The sequence below is a fragment of the Primulina tabacum genome, chromosome 18 (genome assembly GCF_025594145.1).
Source record: "Primulina tabacum isolate GXHZ01 chromosome 18, ASM2559414v2, whole genome shotgun sequence".
Taxonomy (NCBI): domain Eukaryota; kingdom Viridiplantae; phylum Streptophyta; class Magnoliopsida; order Lamiales; family Gesneriaceae; genus Primulina; species Primulina tabacum.
This window is the reverse complement of record NC_134567.1, coordinates 1,617,969-1,634,016: the sequence shown is the minus strand read 5'-3', so window position 1 is coordinate 1,634,016 and position 16,048 is coordinate 1,617,969. Positions and strand designations below refer to the sequence as shown.

Here is a 16,048-nt window from a genome sequence, read left to right as displayed (position 1 = left end):
ATGGGGAGTATGAATCTCATAGTGAGGGAGATGATGGAGAGGATGAAGATGAGATGCCTGCATTAGAGGATCCTGATGAGGGATATGAAGCAGTTGTGGGTGAGGCATTAGTGACTAGGCGTGTCATGAGTGCCCAAGTCAAAGAAGAGGAGACGAATCAGCGGGAAAACTTGTTCCATACTAGATGTTTTGTCAGTGGCAAAGTTTGCAACATTATTATAGATGGAGGGAGTTGTACCAATGTTGCTAGTCTTGAGATGGTGGAAAAATTGAGCTTGCCTACTTTGAAACATCCTCAACCATATAGGCTACAGTGGTTGAATGACTGTGCCGAAGTGAAGGTGAACAAACAAGTTTTGGTTGCGTTTTCGATTGGGAAGTATATTGATGAGGTATTGTGTGATGTGGTACCAATGCATGCTTGTCATATTTTGTTAGGAAGACCATGGCAATATGATAGGCAAGTGACACATGATGGGTTTAGAAATAAATATTCTTTTGTACTCAAGAAAGAACCCATTGTTTTACTTCCTTTGTCCCCAAAGCAAGTGTTGGAGGACCAATTGAAAAAAAAAAGAGAGAGATGAGGCCGAAAAAAAGAGTGAATTAAAAAGTGAGATGGCCTTTGAAAACAAAAATGACATGGCTAAAAGAAAAAGTGAGATAGCCATACAAAAGAAAAATGAGGGAAAAGAAAATTAGAGGAAAGAAGTCAAAAAGAAAACATATATGGCCCAAAAGAGTGAGTTGAAACAATTGTTGCACACACATGATCCACTTGTGTTGATTCTTTACAAAGAGATTCTCTTTAACACAAGTGATATAGCCGGATCTCTTCCGAGCATTGTTGTTTCACTTTTGCAGGAATTTGAAGATGTATTTCCGGAGGAACTACCTCAAGGATTACCACCATTGAGGGGGATTGAGAACCAAATTGATTTGGTACCCGAAAGTGTATTGCCAAATCGTCCAGCTTACAGAAGCAATCCGGAGGAGACTAAGGAGCTACAACTACAGGGGATACAAGTGGATGAGGACAAGGTAAGTGCAATTCGAGATTGGCCAACGCCTGCTAATGTTAGTCAAGTTCGAAGCTTTCATGGTCTTGCAAGCTTCTATAGGAGGTTTGTAAAAGATTTTAGCACTGGCGGCACCGATGACGGCAGTGATTAAGAAGAACGTTCCATTCCACTGGGGCGAGGAGCAAGAGAAGTCTTTTAATATTATTAAACAAAAATTAATTAATGCGCCTTTACTTGTTTTGCCTGATTTTTCTAATACTTTTGAAATTGAATGCGATGCTTCAGGTGTAGGTATTGGTGAGGTTTTGATGCAAGGAGGGCGACCAGTGGCGTACTTTAGTGAGAAACTCAATGGAGCAGCACTAAACTATCCAACGTATGACAAGGAGTTGTACGCGCTTGTGAGGACCTTGGAGATGTGGCAACACTACTTGAGGCCTAAGGAGTTTGTGATCCATACCGATCATGAGTCTCTAAAGTACCTTAAGGGACAACAGAAACTGAACAAGCGGCATGCTAAGTGGGTGGCATTCATAGGTACATTTCCCTACATAATCAAATACAAACAAAGTAAGGATAATGTAGTGGCTGACGCACTATCACGGAGGTACGTATTAATCTCTATCTTGGAGTCGAAAATCTTGGGATTTGAACATATGAAAGAGTTGTATTTGTTGGATGAGGAATTTTAAGGAGATATTTGAAACATGTATGCATGGTCCACATGACAAATTTTATTTGCATAATAGGTTTTTATTTAGAGAAGATAGATTGTGCATTCCTAAGTCATCAATTCGTGAGTTACTTGTGAGGAAGGCACATGGTGGTGGTTTGATGGGTCACTTTGGTGTGGCTAAAACTTTGAGTTGTTTGCTTGAGCATTTTTATTGGCCACATATGAAACGTGATGTTGAGCGTGTTTGTGAAAAGTGCATTACTTGTAGACAAGCTAAGTCTAGAACACAACCACATGGATTGTATACACAACTTCCTGTTCCTAGTGAACCTTAGATTGATATTTCTATGGATTTTGTTTTAGGTTTGCCAAGGACTAAGAAGGGGAGGGATTTAATATTTGTTGTTGTTGATAGATTCTCTAAAATGGCACATTTTATTGCTTGTCATAAAACCGATGATGCATCCAACATTGCAGATTTGTTCTTTAAGGAAGTCGTTAGGTTGCATGGTATGCCTAGGACTATTGTATCTGACCGTGATGTTAAATTTTTGAGTTACTTTTGGAAAACTTTGTGGGCTAAGCTTGGCACTAAACTGTTGTTTTCTACTACATGTCATCCTCAAACGGATGGACAAACTGAAGTTGTTAATAGAACTCTAGGAACACTTTTGCGTGCTATACTCAAAAAGAACTTGAAAAATTGGGAAGAATGTTTGTCATTTGTTGAGTTTGCTTATAACCGTAGCGTGCATTCTACTACGAATTATTCACCATTTGAAATTGTTTATGGTTTTAATCCTTTAACTCCTTTGGATTTGATGTCTTTGCCTGTGAGTGAAAGGTTGAACATGGATGGCAAGAAGAAAGCTGAATTCGTTAGAAGTTTGCATGAGAAGGTCAAGAATAACATCGAGAAGAAGAATTTACAATATACGAAGCAAGCCAACAAGGGGAGGAAAAAGATGGTTTTTGAAAAGGGAGATTGGGTTTGGTTGCACATAAGAAAGGAAAGATTTCCAGAAAAGCGACGTTCGAAACTCTTACCTAAGGGTGATGGACCATTTCAAGTGCTTGAAAAGATCAACGACAATGCCTACAAATTAGACCTACCAGGTGAGTACAATGTCAGTTCTACTTTTAATGTTAGTGATCTTTCGTTGTTTGATGTAGGAGATGATCAAGATTTGAGGACAAATCCTTTTCAAGAAGGGGAGAATGATGCAAACGTGGTTGATCAAGCACCAAAGAAAGCATAGGAGTCGTTGGAGTTGCCCAAAGGACCTATAACGAGGGGACGTAGCAAGAAGTTTAAAGAAGCACTTCAAGGACTCATGATGAACTACCAAGGAGGATCTACAAATTGGATGACTAAATTAGAAGAGGTTGAGAATCATGGGAATAATATTGGAGGTCTTTAGAATGTTATTCAAGTGCAATTGCCGAAGGTCCAGCGCACCCGCGCTAAAGCAGGGACCGCACCCGCGGTCCATGATAATCAAATTTAAGAAAATTTCCCGAAGCTGCACCGCACCCGCGGTCTGTTGCCGAAGCTACACCGCACCCGCGGTCAAACAAGCACCGCACCCGCGGTCTTTCGGCGCACTTCCATGTCAAAGTTGCTAGTTATCTTATTTAAGCCTTTTCACACAACTTTTCTTATTTTTATTGTTTATATAATGTATTGTAAGGGGGATGAACGAAATCATTGAAGATTGATATCAAATTATTGGAGATTTTTCTCAATTTGCAAGGCTTGTGCTTTGTGTTTATCAAAATCAAACTTATCAAAGATTGCATCTTTGTGGCGTTTGTCGATTGTTCTTCGCACGGATTGTCAAAACAAGTTCTTTGAAGGTTCGTTTGAAATTCAATTGTTTTATCGTTGATATTTGTTGCTAAGTTATAATCGCTTAGAGGTGAATATCACAAAATCGTTACTTGTTTCAAAAGATCGGGACAACATAATCGTTCCTTGTTTGTTATTGAATTGAGGGTGCGATTTCTATATTCGTGCTTGCCTTTCATTCGTACGAGGATTCGCATCACGCTACTTCCTCAAAAGCCAAAATTATCATTTGGGCAGCCTGTACAAATTAAAATTAGAGGAAAAGAAAGAGAAGGAAGGAAAGAAAAGATAAATAGGAACTTACAGATAAGAGTCGGTTGGATCCTTCGAGAAATCGGGCACTCGGCCCGTAGTTCTTCAGAAAGGCCTCTTCAGGCGGAGTAAGCATATGTTTAAAACGACGAGCGCCTGTTGAGGTGGCTCCCTCCAAAAAAATGATGGGCCAGGTGGGTTGATCAATCATCAGAGGTTCTTGGGGAGGCTCCTCTGGGGATGATGGCCGAGGAGGGGTAACTGATTGAGTAGCCTGAGAAGAACCCTGCCCCCTCTCTTGGTTATCATCGAGTAAAATCAGCTTCGGGCTGGTAACAGCCTTTTGCTTCCTACTAACGAGGGGGACGTGGTCTTCGGGATCTTCCTGGGAGTCACCCTGGGTTACCTCCTCTTGCTGGGTCTCGGCCCGATTTATTTCAGCTCTCCGGGCCGCCGCCTCCACGGCTAGTTTCTCCTCAAGAGCAGCTTTCCGGGCTGCCAACTCCTTCTCTTTGGCTGCCTTTTCAGCCGTCCATTTCTTTGCAAAGGCCTCCTGCATCTCTGAATTATCTGCATAAAGAAAAAGGGAGTCAGTACGAATAGTAAGTATAAAAGCTTTAAAAAAAAAAGACATCGAGAATCACCGGGTTGAGCGCCCGAGACAGCAACCTCATCAATCACCCTTTCCAGAGGATCCTCAGCTCGGCCACCCAACCCGTAGGTAATCAGGTTCTCATCAGCAATAAGGACGGAGGAAGAAAATTTCTTGCCCTCTACCAATTCTTGGCTTCGGGTGTAAAATTCTTCAAATTTGTAAGCTCGAGGGAGAACAGGTTGCTGGAGAAGGGAAGAGATAAATCCGGTTCGACAGGGAAGAAGGGATGGGAGTTGGATAAAGAAAAATCTTCCTTTCCATCCCTTTTGGGAAGAGGGGATGTCATCAAGGAACCGAGCGTTAAGCCGGGCAGAAAGAGAGAAGGCATTATCACCTAATTTACAAACAAAGAAATAGTGAAGGATGAGGGGGTGATGAGAAGATCGTTCATTTTGAAGAGGACATAGGCCGAGGCCATAATCCTGAAGGAGTTGGGATGGAATTTATTAACCGGGACACCAAAAAACTTGGCAACAACAATATAGAAAGAAGGGAGGGGAAAGCGAAGGTCATTTCTAAGTTGGTCCCGGAAAAAAGTGGTATAGCCCGGGGGAGGGTGGTCTGCCCTGTCAGAAGTCCCAGGAATTAGAATATAATGGGAAGAAGGGATATTCCCCAAAGAGCGAAGTTCCTCGTCTGCCCCCGAGCGCAATGTGCTGCTCATTGAGGAGAACCAGGGGACCCCCGGGGCCTCCAAAGAAGGGAGGTCTGAGGCCTGGGCTTTACCTTTACCCTTGTCCTTTCTGGGGACGCGGGAGGTACCCGAGGATGAGGGTTTGGCAGAGGAAGGTTTGGTTCGGAAAGGTACGGGTTTTTTGGAAGGCTGGGTAATAGAACGGCGAGGGGGAGATGGAGGGGAGTCAGAGCGCAGCGCGGTAGACTCGTCACTAGGAGAGCCTCGCGCATTGGCTCCAGAAGTAGAAGAAGTGGAGTTAGACATTTCGGGGAAGAAAGACTTACGATTTTGAGATGGATTAGTGTGGAAGATGGCAGCGGCGGAGATACACCGGAGACAAGGAAAACTGCGCGGAGGAGCTTCGAGGAAATTGTTTGCAAGGGCTTCGCCGGAGTTTTGAATTTGAAGAGTGATTTTTGAAAATGAGGCGGCCAAAATTTATAGAAAGGGGGAATTGATCTGCACCGTCGATTTGAATCAAATCGGATGGATGAGCTGAATCTCGTAAATTGTGCGGGTATATGAGAGGACACGTGCAATGATTATGTTGTCAGACTTATCGATTCCTCGAAGTGTGAAATGTTCCTGACCATTGTGAGAAAGGACACGCGTTATAATGACACCCCTTGGACTACCCGGCACCTTATTTACAGCCCGGGAGATTTGAGGCCCCGGCACCTTATTTATAGCCGGGAGGTTTTAGGCCCCGACACCTTATTTACAGCCCGGGAGATTTGAGGCCCCGGCACCTTATTTACAGCCCGGGAGGTTTTAGGCCCCGGCACCTTATTTACAGCCTGGGAGATTTGAGGCCCCGGCACCTTATTTACATGCCCGGGAGGTTTGAGGCCTCGGCATCTTACTTTTTAGTCCGGGAGGATTAAGATCCCGGCATCTTATTTTACAACCCAGGTGTTAGAAGGCATTGGCATTTTATCTTTGAGCCCGGGAGACACGAGGCTCCGGCACTTCACTTCAAGTTCAATATACATTAAAAGAATAAGGAAGCAGAGCACGTCAATAAACATTTCATTAAATAAAAAATCGACGAGCTGTTATATTATTCATTATCGACGATACAGAAGCTTGCCAGACATTTATCCAATCAATTAATTCATGGACCCGAAGATGGATGAAGGACTCAGCAGTTAAGAGCTTGTCCAGCTGATGATATTCCTGCCATAACATCGCGTGTAGTAGAACCGGGTCGGTAGCCAGGTCTGTAACTCGATCTACTACAAAATCTTGTTTGTACTTCCTTGCTCTTGCTCTTTGAGCACGAGTAGTAGCCAAACCATTCCGGTATGTGTAATCCAGGTCTTGAATCTTATACCAAGTGGACATGACCTTCACCCATATGAATTCTTCAATCGTCTTCTTTAGTTCCTCCAGATGAGGACGCATCTCGTTGGTCACTAGGACGTGTGTGCTGCTGCAAGCAGTGGAGTCACTTGAGCTTGACATATTGAATTGATGATCACCTTTTCATCTCTACCCTCTTATTTATAGGCAAGAAACATTCAATATGAAAGAAGTTGGAAGGTCACCAAGAGAGTTAATATTTGAACATACGTGGACGGTCAGGATGTACCTCGTAAATTGTACAAGGTAGACGAAAAGACGTGCACGGTTATCGAATCGTCAATCTTATCCATCTCGGAATATGAAACGTTTTCGGTGGGAAGTTAAAGCTGATTCATGCATCCTTATGATACCGTATCGTAGCCCGGGAAAGGTTTTAGGCCCCGGCATCCTATTTTATAGCCCGGGAAGGGTTTTAGGCCCCGGCATCCTATTTTGTAGCCCGGGAGGTTTTGAGGCCCCGGTACATGGTTTAGTAACCTGGGAGATTGGAGTTCACTATATTTTATCTGTAAGTTCGGGGACCTTTAAGTCATGGCGCTTCGGTTGGCTTGTCATTGGTTATTTATCTTCAGAATAATTTCATTAGGTCATTTATAAAAAAAAAAAAAAGAGACATAAACCGAAGTAAGTTTTTATTCATTTAAGAGAATTTTTGCGGATTACATTTAAGTATTTTTCCTCTACAGAAGTCCTCCACTTCACCATCAAGACCTTTACAGAGCTGCCAGTAAATGCCTTCATAAAGCTATCAGAATGGGCAATGTCCTGCAGTATCTTCTTCTCCTTGTAGAGCATTAACTGGAGGACATAGTCGTCCTCAAAGAGATTTACAGTATCGGGAATGTGCAAACGTTCCCGATATTTCGCAAGCTTTGCCACCAGCCGAGGAGTGGTAGCTTCTCCGCATTCATAGAGGAACTGCAATCCTTGCAAATCCTCCCGGAAATATAGGATCTTTTGGAAGACTTCATCTTCCAGTTCAGCTTTTCCCTTCTCGAAAGCTGCATTCATGAACTCTGCTGCCATGTCGGGAGTCTTCGAATTACTTGAACCTGCCATTATCTTTCTCAGGATTGAAATTGCTGGTATGATGGGGAAATATGGGACCTATTATATATAGAAGGAAGGAGCCAATCGCAGTCGTTAATCTATGGATACATGGACGATTAGGGTGAGCTTTGGAAATTGTATGGGGCAGATGAAAAGACGTGTACGGACATCGAGGAGGCAGGCTCATTATTACATGGGAATACGAACAAATTTCGGCGATATCAATACTCATGCATGCGTCATAAAGACACCTCTTGAACTTCCCGAGAGTACCAAACGGCAAATATGACTGATCGGGACAGCGAGTCAAGCTGTAGCACGACTATTTTAGGGATGGGTGGTGATACCCCCATTACAATCCGGGTCAGCATTAAACCGGTTTGTTACTTGAATAGCAGAGGTTATGACCCATATGCATGATAGGTTTCCTAAAGACTCGGGCAAATCTTCTCTTCCCGAGCATTTTGGTTTCACCCGAGTTCCCGGGTCCTCACGAAGCCATCCGGGCGCTTCTTAAACACCACCACTTGGGCAACCTCGAGAACTACATTACCTCGAGAAATGAACCATACTCAAGTGTGATTGATACAGGAAAATCCAATCTGTCAGAGCAACTTGGGTGTGAAGTGTCCGAGAAGTCATCATACATATTTTCTCTCAAATATTCCTCTACTATATATAGCAGGTATTAGTAAGATTAAAGGATTAGTAAGATTAAAGGATCTGAAAAACCCTTGAGCTTTAAACATTATACATATTTTCTCTCAAATATTACTTGTGTTCATCTTCAACCTGCTGACTTTAGCATCGGAGTGGCCACGTCGGATACCCCTCCGACGCCCATTCACGAGTTACTTTCTTGTTTGCAGTTGCTAATCCAAGCCATTATCTTCACTCAAAATTCCCAAACATTATAAATTGTTGGTTTGATCCGTTGGAGCTCCTTACCCGGCTCATCCATTTCAACAAGATCTTATCACCGTTGAATATTCATTTAATCAATCAAAACAAAATAGTCTTCGTTAAATAACTATTACGTATTAACATTCTATAATACCTCATTATTATTCATACGATCTAGAAAATCCCTTATAATTCTTACAGAATGTGTTGGCGAATGTGTGTAGCTAAATCCATATTTCCACCTACAATTATAAAAATAATAAATTACATATCAAGAAAATATACAAGATATATATGATATTACCACCATAAATTTTTAAATATTACCATGCACCATATGGAGAAACTGGAATGAAACCATCCGGATCAACGGGAGGTACAACTAATGTTAACCCATCTCGATCGGGGTTAACACATTTAATCCTGCTCCATGCCTATATCTGCTTATAATAATAAAAAACAATTAACATTTACTAAAATAGTGTGTTAAATAATCACATCACATTAATGATACTTGCAGGATATATAAAGGTCCAGCCATTGTAGTCTTCTCTATACGTGACGCGTTACGCAGCTCACGGTATAGAAATGCTAAAACTGCACTACCCCAACTATAAGACTTCACGTTATCAACATCTCGTAGCAGTTGCAAAAATATTAGTCTACATGAACCTCCTTGATAATCAGGGAACATTATTCCTCCAATAATCATTAACGCAACACAACGAGTAAATTTCACAACATCTACATCTGAAGTTTCATCATTAACAAGGTTAGATATACAATGATCGTGTAGTGCAGTCATAGACAGATGACCACCTTTAGATGCTGGCAAACATCCCAACATATCCAAACATATGTGTTGCCATTCCTCAACTTTATGTGATACATCTACTCCAGTTACTGCTTCACCATCAATTGTTAGACCCCAAATGATTGAAACATCTTGTAAAGTCACTGTTGCTTCACCACGTGTAAAATGAAACGTGTGTGTCTCGTGTCCTTAACGTTCAACAAGCGCAGTAATCAAATGATTATCAAGAACTTGTGACCCACATTCTAAAACTCCATAAAAACCCATATGATTTAAATATGCTAGTACACGCCTGTGTAAGTAATTATCAATATATAACTTCCAAATCAAATTGTCTGACCTCTTCACTTTGACAATATCATCAATGGTTAACGAAGACACTCTTGATGACATATGTGTCGCTTGTAAATAGAGGACACTGGGATCTTCTGGATTTCGATTATATATCATTCTGAAATATGCCGTAGATCTTCTCAACTTCGTCTAAAAAAAATTTTCAGCGAGGAATTGAGAAACCAAGAAATGGGAGAACGAGAGAGCAAAGATAAGAGGAGGAAAGAGGAAGAGAAGGACAGAAGAAGGAATCGCACATAGATAAAGATTGGACGAATGGGAGAGTGCCGCGTGGGAGGTGGAGGACCGTCCGCGCTTCCTACGTGGAGCAGCGTCCGCCCTTACCAAGCGCGGACGGTCCTCCACGTGAGGACCGTCCGTCCGCGCTTGGTAAGCGCGGATTGCCTTAGTTTTGCAAATTTTTTTTTATTAAATTATTTTTGAAAAAATATTTAAAATTTACATTATTTTTTAAAAAAACCCTAAACATCAACGTCCGTCAGTCAACCATTAATAAATTCCATCATCACCAAGTACGGTTGATTTTGAAAATGTATTTTGGAAAAAACATTAAACATAGAAAAGGTCGAAACTTGAAAGCAGAAAGCAGAGTTGAAATAGGATAGGAGATCAAAATGTTAAATCTGAACCACCGTGAAATTTGGTATTAAGTTTTTTTTTCCTTTTATTTATTTCATGATTGAAAAGGACATTAAAATAGAAAACTTTTTAATTTGAAAATAAAAAAAAAAACATAAAAAAGAACAGGTGTTGCTTGACAGTGTAATAGTTGTTGGTTAATGCTCGGTGTACGTAGACCTAATGTATTATAAATGACAAAAATTTGGCCCTTTTTATGTGGATGCACGACGAATCTTGGTCATTCATCTGCAATGCGCAGTAAGGTTAGTACCCTAACTTAGGGTCAAAAGACCCATATGGTGGTCCCAAACGTCCATTAAAAGTCGTTCCTAAGATCGAAGCAAGTTCAAGTAATTGTGAAGATAGGCCAAGAACATTTAGGTCATTATAATGTAAAACAGAAAATAAATCATACATATTAAAACAATGTCAAACATATTATAATTTATCATCTACATTATATATATATCATATCTTCTCTTGTATTTATCCATCCACGAAACCAAACTTACCTTATGATTTTTTCGATATAAAACACTAAAAAAACGTTTTAAAGTATTTGTCCAAATGGTCTAGGTAATGTCATTGGATCAGTCAAGGACAAACCACAAAATGGTTCAAGAAACAATTAGTTAAAACAAACCACAAATTGGTTTAATGGACGCTCATATGATAGATAGGCTCAGTAATGTTTGGGCAGTTCTAAAAACAGCACATCTCCCATGCATTTCAAGACATGGATGGATCCATTGACCTTAGATTTCTCTTTCTTTTCGCAAAGAACCAAGAGTAATAGACATAAATATAGATAGTGCACAATTTCAAAAGCACGAAGCCAACGCTCAATAACGTATTTAACAGACATAATAATTTACGCGTTCCAGTCCGGCAAACCTCTCCCAACAAAAGTTGTTTTACCATATTTTTCTAATAACTAAACTTCTATCATTGCCGTTTTCCCATGGCTAGTAAGAGGTAAGTGCGCCATAAACCAATATGTCCCCACCTCTAGTACGGTCTGTACCGTCTATTTCGACTACTATCATCATTATTACTGCCAGGTCCTCCTCGACCACTATTACTTCTATCATCCCTCCTGGGTCTCACAGCTGGTGGCATCAATACACCAGGCTGCTGGCTGCAAACACACAGATAGATAATTACTGATTATGTGGAAGCTGTTTGCTTACACGTGAAAGCCCAGACAAGAGAAACATACAGAAAATATGCAATTCGACCATCAGGTAAGACCATTGGCACCATCTGCATTCCTGCCGGCATTGGTCCCCTTCCGTAAATCATAGGCTTACGAGGTATTCAAAAATATTAGAAGTCATCCATCGAGACTAAAACAAAAGAAAGCAAACACAAGGTTCGATGACTACCTGCTGAAATCCAGAAGTCATTGGGGCACAAGGGTTCATGGTTATACCAGTATATCCTTGATGAGGAATGTAGTTGGGAACCGGTGAGGGATTATGAGTGGTGGCTGCATCCAACTTCTTTTCCGCCTGAGGCTTTGCAAGAACAACTTCCAACACCTGGCCTGTATTTTAAATGGATTGATATAGGTTTCTAAACAATGGTATCGATATAGGTTTCTGATCATATAATTCTAATGATAAAATGGATTGCTTTCATCCAACCACTGACTGCAGGTAACAATTAATTCAAGGACAAAAATCGACATTTCTTATCCGAAGTGATCTTCACAGCCATTTTCTGGTTAGATAAGAAATATGTTAGAACATACCATTGATTTTGTGCTTCTCCGAGTCTTTGATAGCTTTCAAAGCACTTGACCTTTCCGCATAGTGAACAAATCCAAAGTCTCTTTTCCCACCACTTTTGGCTGGTGGCATAACAACCTTAATGACCTCCCCATAGCGCTCAAAGAGTTCCTTCAATTGTTCAGTTGGTGTATTTTCAGGTATATTTTTAACATAGAGAGCCTTGACCTGGAAAACAATTAAGAAGGATATTGAAATAATTTTTCGACAGGAGTTAAACCATCCAAGTTCAAATTTTTTCCAACAACAATACAGAGAAATATGGAAATTAATTCAAACATAAGAGAGAAGAAACTTCGCAAAACTCACAGCAAGGCTTGACAAAAATGGACAAATCAGTTGATTAATTATCATCTAACATTGTTTAACCAATCACCTCAAATATCCCATTAATCCACAAAATGTACCCTAAGACAACAAAAATACATGTTTATCATATACTGATACTGCAGACAATGAGTATACTGTACCTAACCTGCTTATTGATGGCATTCAATAATGTGACTATTTCACAACATCATAATCTGCCTTGCATCAGATGAACATCGAAACCTTGAAAAGAATTAATTTCAAAAAAAGATATTTTTAATGTACAATCATTGAGCTATTTTCGAAAGAGAAAACAAAAGGTTTAATTTTTGACGTACAGAAAAGCATGTAGTAGTATCCTAATAAACTTCATGAGTAGCAGTACAGGTGTACAACCATTGAGTTATGAGAAAGAGAAGATAAAAATTTTGCTTTAGCATTAAGACGGAAAGTGGATAGGATCACCCTTCCAGGTTAAAACTCGATATCAAGATTTGACGAAGGGTTGAAAACACTTTGGTAAGAGAATCAAGCAAAATGATTTTCCCCATCAATCAAAATCAGCAACAGATTTACCCAAAAGAAAGAGAGACAACCCATTAAACATATAATAATAAGAAAGCAAGTTGAGAGAAGAACACGTCAAAGAATAACATGCATAATGCTTCATCAGATTTAGCTGACAACTATACATTGATAATTCAATGATGGGGTCCATTGCACCTTTCAAATCTAAAATGAATATAATTGTATCAACCATAACATAGTTCCCATTTGCTCATAATAAATCCATGTATGCATTGTGAATGAACTTTGATCAAAACCAGTTTCACCATAAGCTAAACCAACTTTTTGTGTCCCATCCCATTTACTTGCATGCCTTGTCCAACATTGGTTCGAGATGGGGCGAATTCAGTCATTACACAATAAATAGTTTCACCATAAGCTAAACAACTATTTGTGTCCCACTCCTGCCCGAGTTTACATGTCTCATCTAATGTTGGTTCAACATGGAGCTTATTCTGTAATTACACCATGACTAACTGCACCATCTTTAAAAACTCTCTGAAATATAAAGGCCAATCGTTTCAATAAATGACAGAATTAGAATACAGTACAGAATAAAAGTAACAATTTTCAATATTTAGAGTTCAGACATCAAAAGCACACAAAATCCTTTACACCAAGATAAGTCCAAAAGGTACCAGACTTCCAAAATTTAAACAATAATAAATGGTGCATTTTCAGACATTTGAGCTGATACCTGGGCAGAGGCAGCAGAAGAATGTTCGGGAGTAATCTTTGGATCGGCCCATGTGACAGTCGGTGTATTGCCTTCCAGCTTAAAACTAACGGCAGACAATTTTTGCCTAGAATAATCAGCACAAGCATTGTTGTAATATTCAACAAAGGCAAAACCTCGATTACGAGTTGGGTTTTGAGGATCCTGTAAATAAGCACAGGTCATAAAAAAATAAATTCGCCTTCACAAAATGACATATGTTGACAATTAAATCATTAAAACCCCATATTAGACCTTAATGAGTTCTATGGTTTCTGCACCAGGACCGGTGACTTCAATGATTTTTCTGAACTCATCATCTGTCCAACCTTTAGGTACATTACCAATAAACAATCTGTATTTAGTTTCAGACAGTGAACAACGTAATGTTCTTCCCTGCGGTAAGAAACAAATGACAGTTAAGAAAGACAATAACTAACCACAAACTAGAACAAGTAGAGCAAATTTACATTACAAAAACAAATAAAAAAGATTAAAGATAAAAGAGTCAAATTCAACCTTAAATTGTTTGTTACATAATTTTTCAATGGCCTTCTGTGCTTCATCTTTTCTTTTGAAGGTGACAAAAGCAAAGCCCTTGCTTTCACCAGTATCTCTATTTTTCATTACTCTAATCTGCCATTTTTATGAAGTTATAAGACAAATTAGAAATACGTGGAAAAGAAAATAGCATAATTATCCACCCACAAAAGTTTCAGTTGCAAAATTACTGACCTCAAAAACATCACCAAATGGTTCGCAAAGTTCCATTAAGTCATCTTCAGAAACATCACGAGAATGTCCTCCAATGAAAATTTCAGAACCGTGAGGAGGAAGAGCAAGAAGTTGCGCATGCTTCATTTTCTCATGATCATGATCAGAGTTTTCTACATCTTCCACAGGCTTGACGCTACCATCAATTAGATCACTCCCCAGTGAATGGAAGGGAGAATTATCCTTCCTACCATCATCACTTGTAGTTTCCTGGACCTCTTCACCATTTTCTTCACCACCTTCTCCAGTTCCTTCATCTTCCATGGGTTCTTCATCCTCTTCAGTATAATTGTCATCATCAAGATCAACCTGGTCCTCAATTTCAGTGTTCTCTGCCATGATTTCCTTACGTTCAAGGTCTTGTCAAACAATAAACAGAATTTGAGACCAGGATCGTAACTGAGATTTCATAGCCTGAGTCAAACCTTAAATGTTGGGTCCTTAAAAAAAGTATGAACAATTTTTTCATTAAGAAGATTTTCAAAAATAAACGAAATATCCAACTTCCTGTTTTGGGGTACTATTTTCAGTAGAAAATTAAGCTCTATTCAAATGCTTTCCGGTTAAATACAAAACTTGCAAGAATATTATATTTTACATGAGTCTTATATTTTGGGCAAGATTTGGGGGAAAAAAACCATGCTTTGAAAAAATACTGAGAATTCTGTTTTTGACAAGCAAATATACAAAAGCACAGAGCAAAACCAGAACACAGATCTCATTGCAAGTTTCCCAAAACTTTGAGCTTTGGAAGCAATGAATTAATACGATTTGAAATTCCGTTTACTCAACCCCTTTAATGTAAGCTAATCTATCTAAAACCAATGATCGATTACGTGAAAAAATACTAAATGCCAACCAAGTCATTCCCAACAACTATCATTAAACAAGAAGAAAAGATGAAAAATCCGGGAAAAACACTGTAAAACTTTTGCAATTGGCACGTAAACGACAATATGATATCCCAAGCAGAAGCAAAGATGAATGGAATTCAGTTCGTTGAAATTGCAACCTAAAAACAAGAAAAACATCACAAGAACGCCTCTGACCTCCAAAGTCTAGAAAAGAACCCGTAGCACATATTAATTCTTTGTTTATTTCGAGCTACCTGTAGCACAAAATTTGATTGGAAGGCCACTCACAAGCTCGCTCATTTACAGGCTGAGAGGAATTTTCGATCGCTAAAGCCATTATAGCTGAAGATTTTTGGCTCAAGAAAGATCCAGCAAAAATCGAAGATAAAAAATGGAAAAAAAAAAGAGAGAACCTGTCTCCTTTCCTGTGTAGTCGATTACTCGTCGGAGTTGCCTGCCAGAAAGCTAGGGCAAGACACACATTTAAATCGAGATCGATTTCTCATATTGGACCTATCACAAAGCCCAACGCATACTATATTTTATTTAAAAATAAATCCGTCAATTTGATAGATTTAACCGAAATTTTTAAAATAAAAAACGAATTTTTCAATTATATCAGCAAAAGAAGGCAAAGAATTACAAGAGAATTTATTTCTTTTCTTTTTTTTTTTTAATATCAAATACTATTTCCACTTATCTTTGTTATTCGAAACATCTAAGATTTCTTATAGTTGAAATTTATTTTGTTCTAGTTGGATTTTTTGGGCTAATGTTTTTCTCCACTCGTGACTTATTATTC

General features: G+C 39.4%; 1 protein-coding gene across 9 annotated transcripts; it reads right to left on the bottom strand.

Annotated features, from left to right (window-relative positions):
- Positions 1-11,046: 11,046 nt before the first annotated feature.
- On the bottom strand, positions 11,047-15,766 carry LOC142532783 (heterogeneous nuclear ribonucleoprotein Q-like). 9 transcript variants are annotated; one of them, XM_075639239.1, is made up of 9 exons: positions 15,660-15,766; positions 14,354-14,806; positions 14,138-14,254; positions 13,874-14,014; positions 13,601-13,783; positions 11,991-12,195; positions 11,623-11,783; positions 11,457-11,542; positions 11,047-11,375 (listed from the first exon to the last, which is right to left on the bottom strand). In XM_075639239.1, the coding sequence occupies exons 2-9, from the start codon at positions 14,729-14,731 to the stop codon at positions 11,246-11,248; spliced, it is 1,401 nt and encodes a 466-aa protein (XP_075495354.1). In that variant the 5' UTR covers positions 14,732-14,806; positions 15,660-15,766; the 3' UTR covers positions 11,047-11,245. The 9 variants fall into 9 exon arrangements, with proteins under 9 accessions (XP_075495354.1, XP_075495355.1, XP_075495350.1 ...); XM_075639240.1 differs by having other exon boundaries at positions 14,354-14,751; positions 15,660-15,740; XM_075639235.1 differs by having other exon boundaries at positions 14,354-14,832; positions 15,660-15,729.
- Between the last annotated feature and the right edge of the window lie 282 nt (positions 15,767-16,048).

What these genes read in the sequence shown, in the direction of transcription:
- LOC142532783 (XM_075639231.1), bottom strand. Translation starts at nt 15,546, where the DNA reads ATGAGCGAGCTTGTGAGTGGCCTTCCAATCAAATTTTGTGCTACAG. An exon ending in CTTCTGCTGCCTCTGCCCAG is followed by an intron (nt 12,196 to 13,600) that starts GTATCAGCTCAA and finishes ATTGTTTTCCAG; the next exon opens with GTCAAGGCTCTCTATGTTAA. An exon ending in TGACTTCTGGATTTCAGCAG is followed by an intron (nt 11,543 to 11,622) that starts GTAGTCATCGAA and finishes ATACCTCGTAAG; the next exon opens with CCTATGATTTACGGAAGGGG.